Raw genomic sequence first — 19,202 nt, forward strand, 5'->3', positions numbered from 1 at the left:
TAATAGTTACCACCATGTTGGTATTTGATATAAAACATGATAGTGATAAGGGATCTGTTAAGTAAATATATTGATAAAAATTTCAGTAATTATTAGTGATTGTTTATTTTTAATAGAGTTTAATTATTATCAGTGTAGTGAAAAATTAATCATTGAATGATTATTATTGATTAAAATGTATTGTGTTCCTATTTGGCTTAATAAAATTCAAGACAAGGAGAAAAGTCCACAATGGTATTTTCAAAAACATAATTAAATTTATTATAATTTTTATTTATTTAAACAATTAAATTCTATATTTAGTTTACTATTAAATTAATCAGTTAAAAAATAGGGTTAGCATACTTGGATGGGGTTGTACATATTAGTGATATAAATTTTAAACAATTTATATTATGAAGTTTTTATATAACATTAAAATTGTTTTTCAAGGGTAGTTTATTTACTGCAGCATAGGCATGGAGGGGTTGTGTATTTATATTTTTTAATTCAGTTACTTGAAATTAAGTTGAAATGGTAAATGCTTTAAAAAAATTTATTCAAACTACAAGTGGTATAACTACAATTTATTTGCGAAGGGGGAGTTTAAATAAGAAAATGTTTGTTTTCCTCCCCTCCTTTGCATGAAAATTATGTAATTTTGTTTGGTTCTGGGAGGAGTTTTTATCTGGCAACTGTCTGGTAACACGCCAGTTGGTTGTGAATTGTTTTCATGTAAAATAGTATTATAAAGAATGTTTAGAATGTAAGAAAATAAGTTAATTGTTACAAATATGGGAACAATTAATATGCTTTCCCTTAATTATTTAACACCTTTTATTTTAAAATAATAAATATAAGAGCCGTTTTTGTTTAGTGGAAATTCTATTATTAACCTGAGTGGTTTTTTAAAGAAATATTAAAAAGATGATTTTTTTTTCTATCAACATTTTTTATTAACTTAATAGTCAATTAGTTGAAAAATTATAATTAAATTTGATTTTTAGAATTTTTTTTTTACTCCAATTTCAAAAAATATTTTTTTTTAAGATTTGATCTTATGACTTCCACTAGTTTTTTAAAATAATTAATAGGTTTATTTAAATATATTTTTACTATTATTATTAAACTATAATGATTATGTTAATACTTTACAAATTAATAAACTTAATAAATAAATTTTGTTACAGTATTTACAGTTTGTGTTATAATATTGATGGGTCACAATTACTTGTTACTGCAGCTCAAGATATTCTTGTTTACAGATCTATTGATGGATACCTTTTACGAACTTTGAAAGGTATTTTAATTAAATTATGTTAAAAATCTATAAGAGTTTTGAATAGAAAAAAAATTATAGTTATTGTTCCAGAGAAAATTAAAAAGAAAATATTGAAAATAATCTAATCAATTCATAAAAAAAATATCTGATAACTTAATATTAATTTTTAATAGTTTACAAAAATTAGTGTTTTATCCTTAATTGATATCCCTGTTCTTTTTTTTCAAATTTAAAAATATCCCATATGTGTATTATATTTTATTTTTTATTTATCCATTAGGCCATAAAGAAAATATTTTTTGTTTAACAAATTCTTCAAATGGTCATTTCTTTGCTTCTGGAGCTGCGGATAAATTAGTTATTCTTTGGACTTCTAAATTTGAGCCGCTAGGAAAGTACAAGTAAATTTGATTGAAAAACTTAAAATTAATAAGTCAAAAATATATAAATAGTATATTAATAGGTTTATGTTTTTTAGTCATAATGATGGTGTTCAATGTATGGCTTTTAATCCAGTTAATCACAATGTGTTAAGCTGTAGTTCATTCGAATTTGGACTGTATTATCTAGAACAAAAATCTGTTCAAAAGTTCAAAACTTCACATGGAATTAACACATGTGCTTGGTCTTCTGATGGCCAATCATTTGCATTAGGGTTTGATAATGGTAATATTTCTATTTGTAATAATATTGGAGAAGAGTTTGCCAGTGTTGAAGTTGAAAATGGGCATTCAGTATGGGCTCTTACTTGGTTACTTCCCAGGTATTTTAGTTATTAAAAATAATTTTTCATTTCTACGATGAAAACAAATTTTACTTATTAAATAAATATTTTAGAAACTATGAAGGGGAAGAAGAAGAAATATTGTGTGTTACTGATTGGGGGAAACATTTATCGTTTTACAAAAATGATGGAACTGAAGTAAAATTATTCTTATTTGTTTTTCTTATTTATTGTTATAATTTTATAAACTCAAATATATTTATGTTTGTTATATTATAGATATCAAAGAAAAAAAAAATAGAATTAGAAGCATTAACCATAAGAACATTATGCAATGATTTATATTTATTAATTGGTGGGTGCAAGGGAAAATGTTTTATCTATTCTAGTGATGGAATTAAACTTACAGAGTTAGAAAATAATCAAAGTTGGATTTGGAGTTCAGTAGTACACCCGAGTTCAACATATTTGGTAAGTTGTGTGGCTATACTTTACTAGAAAGTAAACCATAGGTAAAAGTTTATTCATAAATTATTATGAAATTTTTTTAAGATGCTTAGAATATAGTAAGATCAAATCAATTTAAAAAGTCTTGAGAAATTTTTGCACATAATTTTGAAATATAGTCTATTTTCTGAATTAGTCATTTGGAAGAATAATGTATTTGATTTACTAATATTTTTTGTTTATATTATCATTTACAGGCTATAGGTTGCCAAGATGGAACATTAGCTTATTATAAAATTGAATTTAGTGTAATACATGGACTTTATCAAGAAAAATATGCGTTCAGGTATTATTACGATTTATGGTAGCAGCACCTGTAGAGTGCACAAGAAATTTGATTGTTTACACTTATTTGTGGTTGTGGTTCACAAAATCTTACATACTATCACTGCATAAAGTCTTAGTCATTATTTTAAATTTTATTTGGACAATTTCATTCTTCTAGTATGGCCAGGTGACTTGATTAATGATCGAATATCTATATATTTTATTATTTTTAGACTTTATTAACAAATATGATTAGTAGTATTTTTGAGAATTTTATAATCTATGTATCTTTATTATTTGGTGTATTATTGTAAAATCAGTAAAACTTTGTTAAGATTGAATTGCACACTTTTTTTTAATCCTTTATACTTATATATTGTGATCCACTATGTCTCAAACAATATTTTTAAATGTTTAAGATAAAATATCAATTTTTCTGTCAGAAGTTATTAGTATCTTACCCATTTCAGTAATACAAAAAAATTATATTTTTATCCTCTCTTTAATTCCTTTAAAATTGTATCAACTTTAATTTTTTAGTAGAAACATACATGCTTAACTATATTAAAAATAAGAAAATGATTTAACTAAAAAATGAGTGATTTAAATTAATTTTTGAACTATTTTTAAAAGAAATATTATTTTTACATTGTTACGAGAAAAAACCAAAAGTGATACAATTTCTAGGATAAAAAAGGGAATAGTACTATATTTTTAGTGATAATTAAAGTGGGTTGGGATACTAATAACTTGTAAAAAGGAAAAAAAAAATTACCTAATACTATTGAAAATATTGTTTGAAACATAGTTAGCAAATCATGCTGTATAACATTACAATCATTACATTTAATTAGCTCATTCTTAACAGGTATTCCTGCATAATATATCTTCTTTTCTACCTTTTAAACCTTTAAATATCAAAAAATTTCTGCTTAATATGTAAATAAAAATTCTAACTATCTTATCTTCTTCTTCTTCCTCGCCTTAATCCCAACTACTTGGGGTTGGTCACCCTTATCCTAAACTTTCACTTGACACGATTTCCCACATCATCTACGCTCACATCAGCTGTCCTCATATCGCATTTAATAGCATCCCTTCATCTCTTTTTTGGTCTTCCTCTACATCTTCTTCCTTCACACATTCATTTCTATAACTGTTCTTACAGATTTTGATTCTTCTCTCCTCATAAGATGACCATACCATCTAATTCTATTTTCTTTCATCTTATCCACGATTGACGCTACACCTATACTCCTTATTTTATGCTCATTTCTTATCTTATCTTCTCTAGTCACTCCACTCATCCATCTAAGCATTCTCATCTCTGCTACTCATTCTCTGCTCTACTTTCTTATCAACCATCCAACACTCTGAACCATACATCATAGCTGGCCTTATTACAGTCTTGTAGAATTTATCTTTTAGCCTCATTGGAATTCTTTTATCGCATAAGACGCCAGATGCTTCTCACCACTTCAACCACCCACACTTAATTCTGTGTCTTACATCCTCGTCAATACCACCACTCTTTTGTACAACTGACCCCAAATACTTAAAACTGTCCACCTCTCCAATCACGTCCTCGCCTATTGTCACTGGTCACCTTATTTCACCTACCTCGTGTTCTCCTTTATCAAACTCGTACTCTATATACTCTGTCTTAATTCTACTTATTCTTAAACCCTTTTCTTCAAGAACTGATCTCCACACCTCTAGCCTTTGATTGATTTCCTCCCTATTTTCTCCTATTAACACTATATCGTCAGCAAACAACATGCATCACGGCACCTCTTCTTGTATTTTTCTAGTAATTTTATCCATCACTATAGAGAATAAATAAGGGCTTAAAGCAGAACCTTGGTGCACTCCTACTCTTACCCGAAAACCTTCTGATACTCCTCCTATGCTTTTTTTCTGGTACGGGTACCATCATACATATTTTCTATTATATTGATGTACCTTTTCTAACTCCTTTTTTCATTAATGCCAACTTTAATCTTATCTAAATTACTTATCTGATTTTTAAATCACGTAATATAGACTGTGTAGGTTGTCATATTAAAAGCATTAAAAGAATATTAGAGGATAATTTTAATAATGATATTCCATATAACACGATATATAATAATTTTCCCTTTTAGAGTATTTTTAATGAATTTTTATTGTAAATGTAAATTATTGTTTTAAAGAATTATAAAATAATACAAAATTTGAAAATTATTTCTATTATATGGTACAAATAATAGTTAATAGTAAAACATAATTCTATTACATTATTTAGTATATTCTACCTAACTAAGATTACCATGCATTTTTATTATAAATTGTAATATAGTTTCTTAAAAATTATACAAAAATTTTATACTATTTTTTAATTTTTATTTATTTATTTCCTTTTTAACACGCTTATATTAGTTTCACTTGTATGTTGTTTGTTTGTAAGTTTGTAACTCCACGCGGCACGTGTTATTATGTCGCGTATCCCGTCGTGTATGACCTTGAGACTATACTGTTGTAACGCATTCGCCCCACCCCGCTCACCACTCGTAGAGAACAATATTTTCCAACCCGTAGACGCGCGCTTATCATCAATTATATATATATATATATAACAAATTTTTATTGTAATTGACACAGCCCCGCGTCGTTTTACGCCGCGGTGCAAAGTCCAGCAAGTGCCGCACGGCCGACGACGTCCCGCCGCTATACCGTAGTCTTCTTCTCATTGTCAAAATAACATCGTCAACAAACTGATCCGCACTCGCGCACCGTCGTTATCTACGCTGCTAACCTTTTGACGCCCGAGGATCACGCCGGACATCGCGTCTTCGACGCCAGCAAAAGTGCCGCGATATTATGCGAAGATTATATATTCCTACCGCCACCGCTAATATTAATATATATATTAATATTTATACGTATATACGTATATGTTAATATTCATTTATATATTCCTACAGCCGACGCCTCTGCCGCCGTATATGCCTCGTGTATAATGTTCCCTCCGCCATGCCCGCCCACATAAACACGGCTATACCTCATGCATGATACGTTTACGTACTTAAGTCCCTTTAAATATATATATATTCTAATTACTATTAAAACATATATTAATACACTTTATTCTCATTAAGAGATATGTAGTGTATTCATTCCGATTACGGAGGATGATTCTCGTATCGTTATTTTTCGTCACTACCTCCACGTTACGCGCCTGCTGCTTTCCTTGGATGTGGTAGCCGTTTCTTAGACTCCCTCTCCGGAATCGAACCCTTATTTCCCGTTACCCGTTACAATCATGATATTGATATTAACTACTATCATAACATGAAACTAAAAAGTGAAAAATAAATATAGTTTAAAGAACTAAAAAACACGCTTTTAAAGCACATCGAACTAAAAAGTTAAAAATAATTTTTAAAATTAACTTAAAACAATAATGAACGAAAAATACTAGTATTATTGTGAAAAAAAGCGTGGGTTTTATTTATTTATTTCCTTTTTTACTTGCAATAGTAGCAAATAACACTTTAAATAAAGTATTCTTTATAAATTTTGGATCTTATATAAAAAGAATCTTGTATATTGTCATGAAAAAAATATAAAATGTATTATTGTAGAAAGCAATTTATGGTGTTATGTAGAAATATTTTTTTTTATGTTTTAGTGTAATGTTTTAATATAATTTTAAAATACATTTAAAATATAATCAATTTAAGCAAAAGAATTAGTTTTTATGAAATATAATATTTCAATTTTCCATGAAAAGTAAGTTTTTTAAAATTAATTCATGATTACATTTTTAATGTATTTTAAAGTTATAAAATACAAAAAAAAGAATGCTGACCTTGCCAAGCAATGCTTCAATTATTGGTTTCTATTTTAAATAATAATACAATTGAACACGTTAGTATATAATATATACTTGCTATGTTATATTATAACCTAAATTAAAGTAATTTTTTCCTGAATAAAATATCATTGAAATTTTAATTCAATGAAAAATTAAAGTTGCCATGTTATTATACTGATGCTTTCAATTAAAACATGTTCTTTTTTACGTTTAGCCACTATTTTATGAAAAAAATCCAAGTTTGTTGAAAAGTATGATTTTTAAATGTAAAACTCATTGTTTCAGGGAAAATATGACTGATGTGGTTATTCAAGATTTAATATCCAATAAAAAAGTTAAAATAAAATGCAGAGATTTAGTGCAAAAAATTGCAATCTATAAAAATCTTTTAGCGGTAAACAATTAAATTAAATACAATTGATCAATTATTAATAAATCTATTAGAGCAATTTTCTTAGCTGAGATGGTTATAAAATAATTTTAATTTATTTATTTATTATGTAAAGTATAAATAATTAACTGTAAAAAAATAAAATAAATTAAAAAAGTGTATATTTGAAAGTATGGAAATAAGACAATTATAATTATAATTTTGATTAAAAAAAATATAGTTAATTTTTAAAAAGAAAAGTTTAAATTTCAGGTGCAATTATCTATGAAAATTATAACCTATGAACTATCTTCTATTCAAGCTCCTGAAATGCATTATAGGGTTAAGGAAAAAATGAATGAAAATACTATGTGTAATTTACTTGTTGTTTGTTCTAATAATTTAGTATTATGTGATGTAAGTGATTCAAAACATTTATCTATATAAATCCACATTACATTGTATTTTTAAATAAAAAATTATCATATTTAGGAAACAAGGCTACAATGTCTATCACTTACTGGGGCTTTTATTCGGGAGTGGAATGTAGACTCTGTTGTCAAATACTTAAAAGTCATAGGCGGATTTGCTGAAAAGGAACAAATTCTTGTTGGTTTAGACAATGGACAAGTATTAACATTATTACTAGTTTGTGATTTGGGTTGAAAATTTGTGTTAATAATAATTAAATTATCTCTTAAGGTTTTAATGTTAAAAATAAATAGTTCTAAAGTAAACTTACTATTTGATGTAACAAAAAGTGTACGATGTCTTGATGTAAATATATCAATGGATAAAATTACTGTTGTTGATAGTGAAAATAAATGTTCGTTTTTTGATATACGTTCTAAAAAGTTATTACATCAGGTATTATAAACATTTTTAAAATTAATTTCACTAGAATCCTGCAAAGGCCATACTAGTTAGTTTGATCAGGTTAAATTTTTTGAACAAACTGAGCTTGTAATAAATATTTGGGCTATAAACTTCTCTGTTGCTTTTCTTTATTCATATAGTTACAAAAAACTATTACAATAAATTCTCATCATTTAAGTTAATATTTATTTAAATTCTTCATGCATACAGATTAGATGTTGTTTATCTCAATTGTAATTAATATATGGTAATTCAAGTTTTTATGAAACTCATTACATAATGTTTGTTTTAATAGCCCCATCTTTTAACAGCTAAAGAATTTTTTATTTTCTACAAGTTGATTTTTCACACTTGGAATGGGCTGTGCTGGTCAACTAGAAATTAATATTAAAGACTACACAAGTAAAAACTAGCTAGTGCATGGTTTTAGCCCCTACCATAAATTTGCATGATTTTATTACAAAATTTATTGTGTTTAGGAATTAGAAATCACAAGTGTTTCTTGGAATTCCAAATTTCCTGACATGGTGTGTTTTTCTGGAAGAAATATATTTAACATAAAAGTGAATAATTTTCCAGCATATCAGCAAAGAATTAATGTTAGATAAGTTTCTATTGTTTTATTTGTACAATATTTAATTTATAAAATCTTCCAGGGACAAATAATAGGTATGTATGGATCAAAAATCTTTGCTCTTAATGAATCATTTGTGTCTGTTGTTGAAGTTGCTCTCTCTGTACCACTTTATCAATATTTAGAAAAGAAGCTATTTAGGTAAGAATATAAAACTCCAAAATTTATAAATTGCTAATATAAGAATATAGCAAAATACAAATACTTTATTGCTAAAACAGCCAAAATATTCCTAATAATATTAGGAACAATGATTTTGTTTAAGATAAAATATAATGTATTGTATCTTTTAAAAATCGTGAAATGAATTTGTTTAATAATACTTTATTAAAAATATATTACTACATATTCTAAAAACTTAAAATTTTGATTAGATTAATTTAGATTAAATAAATCTAATTAGATTAATTTAATAAAAATATTTATTTTTTAGTCAGTCATATCGAATAGCATGCCTGAATGTTACTGATTCAGATTGGAAAATATTAGCTCGAGAGTCTTTGGATAATTTTAATTTTCAAATAGCTAAAAAAGCATTTGCACATATTAAAGAAATTAAATATATTGATCTTATAACACAATATGAAGTAATATCATTTAAAGCTTTAGGGTCTTTATTTTATGTTTCATAGTATTACTTTTAATTATAGGATATGGGGTCATATAATGATAAAGATAAGTATTGTCTTTTAGCTGATATTTTAGCTTACGAAGGAAAGTTTAAAGAAGCTGCTAGAATTTATCAAAAATGGGGATATGAGCACAAAGCATTTACTATGTTTACAGATTTAAGAATGTTTGATATGGCTCAAGTAAAAATTTTGCATATAATACAAACCGGGTTGTATTAGGAATTATGTGCTGCTCGTATAACAAATTATACTAACCCATGAAAGATACTAATGTTCTATTTTCTTCATGTATAATCTTAAAAAAAATGCCTTCAATGATGAAATTTATGAGTTAACTGGTATATAATAGTGACCTCCCAAAACAGCACATGAACCCAATGCTCCTTTTTAAATGCTCTTCTGAATACAATAAATATATATTAAAGTAATAAAAATTTAGGAATTTATTAGTATTAACTCTTCAAAAGAAAGCTTTGACTTGACAATTAAACGAGCTGAATGGGCTATGAGCATAGAAGAGTATAAAGTAGCTGCAGAGCTCTATATTTCCGCAGAAGAATATGTTCGAGCTATTGATATCATGGTACAAAATTGTTGGACAGAAATGTAATGTTTATATTTATGTATTGAATAATATCCCGTTAATTTAATTTTGTTACTGAATTACACTTCTATTAAATTAACTATTCAACAATTATCAATTAAATTTATATTTTTTAGGTTACTACAATTGGGAAGACAAATTGATAAAGCTGAAGAAACTATCTTAGGTAGAATTGGTGATGAGCTACGTAAATTAGGTGATGTTGATAGTGCAGCAGAAATGTATTCAAAAATGGGTAAAGGAGCAGGACCTGATATGGTGACTCTACAAGTAGAAGCTCACAATTGGGATCAAGCATTTTTATTGGCAGAAAAAAATCCTAATTATGCTCCTCTTGTATATTTACCATATGCTGAATGGCTAGCTGAAAATGATAAATTTATAGATGCACAGAAAGGTTTGTATTTATACAGTAGTCTCTCTTTATGTCAAGGGGAACAAAAAAATTTTGAATTATCAAAAGATTCTAGATATTGAGTTTTAATAAAAATAAAAATGGTTTATAAAATTTCTGTAAAATAAATATATAATGTTAAATTAATATTTTTTAAAATAATTTATCATTACAGTTAGTTTTTTCATGCTTCTCTCTTTGATAATGGTTTCTAATATTGATAAAGAAGAAAAAGTACTATCTTCTATCCTTTACTATTTTCAATAAAATATCCGAGTGTGTTTATTGCTAACTTAGCTTATTTTATAGAAACTATAGTGACTTCCTCTTTTTGTAGTTCATCTTCACTATTGCTACTTTCAGTCCGTAATATTGATAGCTTCCTATAAGATTTCATTATCTTATTTGTGTTCCACACACTTGTAAATCATTGTTTACTTCTAAATATTCAGTATACATTTTACCATCTAATTAAAGATGATCTGTAACAAATTTTTTATAGGGATGACAAAGTCATCCAAGTCTTTTTTTATTTGACTACTATAGTCATAGTATAAACACTATGATTATACCTACTGTAAAGTTTCCTATTATTCCCATGGTAAAATTGTTATTTGTGTAATTGACATAAGATTAAGTAAGTAAGATTATGAAATAATGAAATAACTATTAATGTTATCTAGAGTTATCGAGAGAAAACATTATTGTGTAATGGTAGTTTCAAGGGGATTTCATTGCAGTTCAAGATAATGATATTCCACGTGAAGAATTTACTGTATTATGTATAAATATAAATGTGACACAATGGTGTCATGTATGTTATGGGAGTCTGGATTTATTAGAAAATTAGAACTGCAAAATTAAATAATGGTTAATGAGTAAAAACTGTAATAGTCATATTAATATATTTGTGTTTTTGCATAAAGGTGTATTTAAAACTTCATTTCAAGGGAGGTGATACTAAGATAGGCCAATTCCCTACTACTAAAAAAAATGTAGACATCAAAATAAATGTATTTTGCAGGAAGAAAGCCCCTATCCCCCTCAAATATACTATTGTTTTTTCTGTAGCACCTAGTTCATAAAAATTTGTACAAATAAGCTTATTTAAGCCGTCATTTGCAATTCTAATTAAACAATAATATTAATGAATTATATTATTGTCAAATCTAAATTATAGGAGTTTCATTTATTTTGTGTATCCTATGATACATAGTTTTTCTATTTACTATCTAAAAATTTCAGTAACTCAATTTTAAAATTAATAATGTTGATTTATTTTATTAATTTTTAGCATTCTTAAAAGGAGGTCAACCTGAAAGAGCATTTAAAGTATTAGAAATTTTAACTGAAAATGCTGTTGATGAACTCAGATTTCATGATGCAAGTTACTATTATTGGTTACTAAGTCGACAATGTTTGAATATAGCATCAAATAGGTAAGAGTTACATATTATTTAATTCAAAATTTTTGTAATTGTATAAAATTAAATATTTATTTAATTTTTTCAGTGAAGAAAATGTTAATGATATTATAAATAATTTTTGTTTGTATGACAAGTATGCTACTATATACTATGCATATAATATCATTCATCGATACATGGTCAGTTATTTATTTATTGAGAAATAATTTATCAGTAGTAAAATAGGATGAGCGTACATAACTCAGTGTGGGTTAAATTCACATAGAGTCATTTGATAATACTCCTTTTATTTTTATTATTCAGTTACTTAAATTATTTTTTTTTTAATTTTTAATTAATATATTATGGCTGTCTGATACTTTTGTATTATCATAAATTAGTGCTTTTTGGTTGTTAGAGTTATAGAATATTATAAATAGTTACTTGTATTACTTTGTGTACAAAATACATTGTATTATTGTATGCTAAGTGGGAAAAAATGTATTTTAAATGTGATATGGTTTTATACTTAGTTAGATAACATAATATAAAATTGATAGTAAACTGTAACAAACTTAAATAATTTATTTTGGTCATTTGCTTACTAAAAAAATCATAACTATAAATATTTATTGTCAATTGTAGGAAGATCCTTTCATGTCTTACCAACCAGAGACATTATTTAATACATCATGTTTTCTCATGAATGAAACAAAAGAAATAAAGCCAAAAGGAGTTTCAAAATTGTAAGAAATTTATTACTTATAAATATTACAAGTTACTATTTAAAGAATTGAGAATATACAAATATTTACCATCATAAATAATAGATATGTATATAGTAATATTATTACTGTGTACAATTCTTTATAAAGGCCATTAGTTGCTAACTGGTTACTTTATTGGGTAATCCACATTAGTTCTTATACCAACATTAATTTTATTATATTTTTTTCTTTAAAATATTATTAATTTTTAGCTTCGATGCGAAGCTGAGAAGGTATTGGTTTTACTAAGATGTATTTTTTTTTTTTTGTGTCTGTTACCACTTTTTTTCAGCTCTCACCGAATCGATTTCTTTCAACAATACGTCAAAAGATCACAAATCTTATCTAGTCGAAAACATTACCCTCAAAAATTAAAAAAATTTCCCTCGTTCCCCGTAAATGGGGGAAACCTCCAAAAAATTACAAATTTTAAAATCGCTAATTTTCGAAATTTTTTCAATTTTTTTTACTTAAAACTGCCATAAATTTTCCAATAATGAACAAAGCAATTTTTATATATTTTTTTTATAGATGCTTGATGTCTTTACCTATCATTTGGTTAATTTTTTTTTATAATTCTGACCCTTAACCTGCCCACGGGGAGGAGATTTAAAATGACAACTTTTTCACAAAAAATTTACTTTTTCAACTTAACTTTTGAAAGTGTTCCAGTAAGTCTGACACTTTTATATATATATATATTAAATTTGATTTATTTAATTATGGGAAAAAAAAATTTCGGACTTTATTTTGTCTTCATGGTGAAAATGGCTACCAAATTTTTGGTGAAAATTGATGGCTATTTTTGTGTGAAAATTCTCGATTTTATATTTTAAATTTTAAACTATATTATGCTATAACTTATTGAAAAGTGTATGGATCAATACAATTTTTTTATGAGAAATAATATTTATATCCCTCTTTCATTTGACATACTTTATCTTAATCAGGATATTAATAAGGAAATAGCAGGTCATGTAGCTTTTGGAATAATCAATCAATTTTTTAAAATTAAACATTATCTAAAGATTTGCATCAAAGCATTTTTTTTTTTATAGTGATTTTAAGATATTTTGTCAGATATCATTATACTTGATCCAACTATGCCACGTCACCACTGTGCTGCGTCCCCCTGTGCTGGGTTGTTTATAAATAAGTTTGCTATTTGATATAATTCAAAAAAGCTAATTAATTTTTATACTAATTTTGATCATTTAGTAAATATTTATTTATTGTGTATAAACAATATCTTTTTATTTTATAACATGAAGTTAAAATATGAAAATTTTATTAATTGGTTATTAACAACTTTTCTAGTGCCATTTTATACACTTTATCAAAACAAGCTTTAAATATGCAAGCCTATAAATTAGCTAGACATACTTTAAATGAATTAAAGAAGTTAAGAATACCAAAAAAATTTCAAGTAACTAGTTTTTTTAAGCAAAACAAAGTACATATTTATGTTTGATTCTTTTTCTCTTTAGAATTTTGTGGAACTTGCTACACTTAGTATTCGAGCAAAACCATTTCATGACAATGAAATCTTATTATTAATGTGCTATAGGTGTTTAACATATAATCCACCTGGAATAGAAAATTGTGTGACGTGTAAACATAAGTTCATATTTTCTAACATTAAATTTGGTTTGTTATTTCATTTTAAAATTGTATACTTTTTTTTAAATAATAGTTTTTTTTAGATGTATTGCCACTTATTGAGTTTAAAATAGAAGATAATATATCAGATACAGAAGCTGTAAAATTAATACAAAGTTTTTATTCTTCTATGAATGATCAAGAACAAGAATCACAGATTGTTAATAATTATATTTTAAATGAGGGAGAACATGATACTTCCATTGATCCATTTACATATAAACTTATGAGTTTTGAGGTAAATGTTCAATAAATACCCCGTTTAATAAATAGCACTTGTAAGTTCCACTGTAATTTTATAATTTTCTATGTGACAACATTTTTAAGGTTTCCAATTCTTTTTTAGTTATTCCTCAAATATTATTTTGTCTTTCTTGTAAATAGTGATTAAAATTAAACTGCTTCTTACATATGACTATTGTCTTACAATGCATATTTACCATTTGTATGAGCCATACCTTATATTTAAAAAACACTTTAATAAGTATAATATTTTAGACACATTTTTGAACGATCTTAGTTATAGTATTTATTGCTTTTATGACATAAGAATTTACAATTTTCTAATTTAGGAAGTCAACCAGTCTTTAGCAATTTTTATAGTACTTATAGAGTATAAATAATATATCATAGAGTTAATAATAAGGTTAAAAAATGTAAGTTTTCATAAAAATCCCTAGAATCAGTTAAATAAAAAAAATAATTGCTAAAAAATGTAATAAATTATTATGGTGTATCAAACACAATTATCAGAAACTTCTATGATGCCCATAATAGATACTATTATCTTATCATAAGAGTTAACAATACCTATCTATTATCTTAAATGAAATTTCTCATTTATGGTGGGATGTATACCAAATATATTATATTTGTAGAAAGAAGATACTGCCCATCATTCAGTTGTTGTGAATAAAGCAACATTAGAATCACTGGATATTAATAGTGTAGTTGTATGTAAATGGCCAAAACCTTTAAAATTTAAATATTATAAGAACCTTTTACCTGGATTTTCAGTTACAAGTTGTGAAAGTTGTTTTAAGGTAATATTTAAAGTTATTAAAATTATAATACATCACAAATATTATAATAATAAAATAATATTATTCTTTAATATTCTATAAATCTTTTGTTTTAGATGTTTCATTCTGATGAGTATGAAATTGAAGTATTACGACTAGGACATTGTCCATTTTGTAGAACTCCTGATCTGAGAGTATTAGAAAAAAAATAATATAAAATTTATAATTATGGTTATTATATCAATTTTATAAAAAAAGCTATTTTGAGGATAACAATTAATAAAATAAGTAGCAAGTCATATTTTATATAGTGTAAAAACTTCAAAGATAGTTAATGTAATTTTCTTTTTAATTTTTTATTAGCCAATTTATATTTTTTATACATGTAGGGTGTCCTACCAGGTTTTAAAATCATTAATAACTATTGATCCAGTGAATATTGTATTATTTTCAAAAAAAATTATTTTTGTAGTTTTGGACTACATTAAAAGCATATTTTTTATTATGTGTCTTAAATTAAAATTTTTGTTTTTCAATTTTATCAAAATTTACAAAAAGTTATGATAATAATTTTAAAACAAATAATTATTGAATTAAAAGTATTTTAATAAAAGTGGGTAGTATTTTACATATATATCAGTACGAGCTGTACCCACCGGTGCTATTTAATTACTCTATTTATAAAATGCTTATAACTCAATGTGATTTTTAGTTTAAGAATGCATTAATTATTTTTAAAAATTGCAATAAAATTATTGTATTAAAGTTATAATCTAAGAATTGTCAGTTGGATCTGTTTCACTCTGTACATTAATGTGGTGGATTGGGGATTGTAGACACTCCACATCTTTGTGGGGTTACACAATTTTAACACTCCTTAGATTTTTACAATAGTTGTGCCATTGATCAAAAAACCCCTCGTAATTGTCAAGCCAGGTCGCCATTGATTATTTCTGTGTTAGATAAAATGCAAAATAAAAGTAATAAAAATAATTTTAGTATTAACCCTCCCAGTTCTCATTCTGAAAAATGCTGGGTACCCACTTATAATTGATATATTGTTAGATATTGAATGTAACATTAGTATTTCTTAAAAAGATGAACTTTTCAATGTATAATTTTGTATGGGTTTGAAAAAAAATTGTTATGATTTATTAGTATACCGAGTAAGTAATGCTGAATACGGGGTACTTAGATCAAAGGGGAGTATTTAAAACTAATTTTTACTTGGGAAAGCATACTAGAGAAAAAGTTTTTGATAAAAACCAAAGTGATGACTACAAAAAAATATCTATAGTGCTATAATATGTGAATATCGACTTTGAAAAAATATTAGTAGTGCTGGTGAAGGGGAGGAAATCACCTTCTCCATAAATACATCCGAAAATTATGCAGTCAATAGTATTTTATAAGACAATATTCCAGTCGAACAAAACTAATTCTAAAAATATTTTAGCTTGATCCATGAAAAATATAATTGAAAAAATATTTGCCGACATATATTTTTTTCGAATAAAATCTATTATTATTTAAAATATAATGATTAAATTAAAATTTATTGGTCAATGTTGATAAGATTTATAGAATCTTAGTAGTTATTTTTAGAGTTAAATTTATTTTATTATAATTTCCATTACTTGTTAATAGTGTGAACAGATATTTTTCACGGGGAAAAAATAGAAAATATTTCTTACAGTTTTAATATTTTAATGAGTTAACTGCTAGTAAACTAATGATTAAAAAGAAATAATACCAGGAATTTCGCTCTTCTAGAAAAAACCTTTTTGGTGTTCATGTTTAAAGCAAAATTATTTTTGTCATGGGTTATAACTTCCTAGTAGGGAATATTTTTTTAATGATAGTGATAGTAATCATTTTCAAAATCTATGCTGGTTCCACAATACTGCACTTCCACTATTGGTCAAAACAACTGGTTTTTTCTTATATTTACTTAAACACTATTAAAAATTGCAATTTAAAAGATAAGGATAAAGAAACTACCCACAGAGCAATTTAATAATGTTAAAGTAATATTGTTATTAAATTAATTTTAAAATAATAACATTAGTTTAATTTTAAGAGGTTATTAATTTTGATTACATAAATATTATAATATTACCCTATATCAATGAACAAATAAAAATATCAACATTTATTAATGAACATTTAAAAAATAATATTGGTGTTAAGTTATTATTATATTTACTTCAGATCGCTGTAATACATGGTCATATAACATTTTTGTAATATTGTAGTATTATTACAATAGGATACCAATTTGAAAAAAAAAATTTATTGAATGGCAATATTAAATTATATTCATGTATTTCTTCTTCTTCCTCGCCTTAATCCCAACTACTTGAGGTCGGCCACCCTTATCCTAAAATTCCACTTGACACGATCTCCCACATCCTCTATGCTCACATCAGATGTCCTCATATCGCATTCAATAATATCTCTCCATCTCTTTTTTGGTCTTCCTCTACCTCTTCCTTCAACATTTATTTAATAAATTTTAAAAAATAACTATTAATACCCAACACAGTGGGATTGTGACACAATACTGACATGGTATAATTGGAACTAAATAATACGGTAACTGCTCTCAACTTTTTCATTAATATTGTGAACAGATTAATAACATCATTATTAAAATTATAAACTTGTGTTTTTAAAAATAACATTTATATATTTGTTTTGAATTTCATTATATTATTAAATGTAATAATTATTATGATTCTATGAATGCGATTATTAATTAGAAGAATACCATTTCAATAATCTCGTATTTATGTTAAATACAATTGTTCATTTATATTACAATTTTGTTTATTGATATCACAAAATAGTTCAGAATTAGGATAAAGAACTTAAAGCACAAAAAATAACCTAAATAAAGAAGCACTATGCACTTAAAAACCTAAAATATGCACTTGGATTTTTTAATAAATATGATTACATCATATATAGTGTAAATGAATCACGGATACGGATCATGCTAATAACTAATAATTTGTTCGTAAAACAAAATGTTTTGTTATTTCTAAAAACATTAGCTTCCAATATAGGGATCTATTTATGGATAACAATAAATCGTTATCGACTAGTGACACCATGCAGCCACGTATACAATGACGTACAATACGAGTGTGATGGCAATATGAATAATAAAATTACAAATTTAGAATCATTGTTACATGAAACACATTTTTTTCTAGCTGAATTTTTTTATATTTATTTAAAGAAGTAGGCGAATGCTAGATGTTCTCTGACCTAATTATGATGTAAAAACATTAGATATTTCGACAACGTAAGTTTAATTATAAGGACAGCAATTTAGCTTTAATGCGAAACTAAAAAAATTATTGGTTTTACCATGATGCGTTTTTATGTCTGTGAACATTTTCAGTTCTCAAAAGACCGATTTTGTTGGTTAATTTATTAAAAGAACCCAATTTTAATATAATTTAGGTTAATAATAATCAGCGGCAAATATTTGAAAAATACCACTCAATTTTAGAAAAAAAAAAAATTACTTATATAAATAATCGGAGTTTTTTTTAAATTTTACGTAATAATAAATATTTTTTATTTATATAATATGATATCTAAATATTATGGTAAAGAAGTATCTTAGTAAGCTTACTTTTTTTACGCTTTTGCAGCTTATAAACAGTCATCATAGTGGTCGTCTACTACGATGTTTCTTATCCAGGGATACTCTGGGTTTCTACTTGTTTACAACAAGTGTTAATTGGTGTACATAATAAACAGTAAAAACTTTTATTTTATTGAATTAACAATTCTATGTAAAACNTTGGGTGGTCAGTAGAGATGGGAATTATGGTTCACCTAAGTGATCCGATTCATTCGAATCAGGTCAACTAGAAGATCCGGTTCAAAGACCCGTTCGCGATCTAAAAGATATTTTGAGTCAATTGAATGGAACATTCAGTATAGTTTTGATTCTTTTGCGGTTCTCGATTCGCGAATCGCATGTATGATTCGCGATTCGGATTAGGGATGTGTCGTATAAACAAATGACATATGAATATGTTATCATTGATATTTGGTAAGCGATCAAATCGGTACAGTGTGATTTATACGGGAAAAAATTAGTTTTTGGGGGATCCGGATCACTACGGTTCGGCGATCTGAATCATTTCGTTCACTATTTTGACCCGTTCAATGCGATCCGTTCGTTCGCGAACGACACATCTCTA

The 19,202-nt window shown here is 26.0% G+C and overlaps 1 protein-coding gene across 1 annotated transcript; it reads left to right on the top strand.

The window, feature by feature from the left end:
- Positions 1-67: 67 nt before the first annotated feature.
- On the top strand, positions 68-15,658 carry LOC126903634 (intraflagellar transport protein 122 homolog). Its single transcript, XM_050681955.1, has 25 exons — positions 68-234; positions 1,170-1,279; positions 1,542-1,662; positions 1,740-2,024; positions 2,099-2,183; positions 2,265-2,456; positions 2,690-2,778; positions 6,901-7,009; positions 7,259-7,402; positions 7,478-7,615; positions 7,688-7,852; positions 8,341-8,460; positions 8,518-8,636; positions 8,929-9,082; positions 9,146-9,307; positions 9,567-9,733; positions 9,848-10,128; positions 11,420-11,564; positions 11,638-11,731; positions 12,177-12,277; positions 13,616-13,724; positions 13,786-13,945; positions 14,002-14,195; positions 14,836-15,000; positions 15,096-15,658. The coding sequence occupies exons 1-25, from the start codon at positions 176-178 to the stop codon at positions 15,189-15,191; spliced, it is 3,564 nt and encodes a 1,187-aa protein (XP_050537912.1). The 5' UTR covers positions 68-175; the 3' UTR covers positions 15,192-15,658.
- The last annotated feature ends 3,544 nt before the right edge of the window (positions 15,659-19,202 follow it).

This window comes from Daktulosphaira vitifoliae, unplaced genomic scaffold (genome assembly GCF_025091365.1).
Source record: "Daktulosphaira vitifoliae isolate Bord-2020 unplaced genomic scaffold, ASM2509136v1 Scaffold_4, whole genome shotgun sequence".
NCBI lineage: Eukaryota > Metazoa > Arthropoda > Insecta > Hemiptera > Phylloxeridae > Daktulosphaira > Daktulosphaira vitifoliae.

Excerpts from the sequence above, each read along its gene's own strand:
- LOC126903634 (XM_050681955.1), top strand. The coding sequence starts at position 176 with ATGTATTGTGTTCCTATTTGGCTTAATAAAATTCAAGACAAGGAGAAA. Across the intron at positions 7,853-8,340 it reads CTAAAAAGTTATTACATCAG|GAATTAGAAATCACAAGTGT; the intron begins GTATTATAAACA and ends TATTGTGTTTAG. Across the intron at positions 9,308-9,566 it reads GAATGTTTGATATGGCTCAA|GAATTTATTAGTATTAACTC; the intron begins GTAAAAATTTTG and ends ATAAAAATTTAG.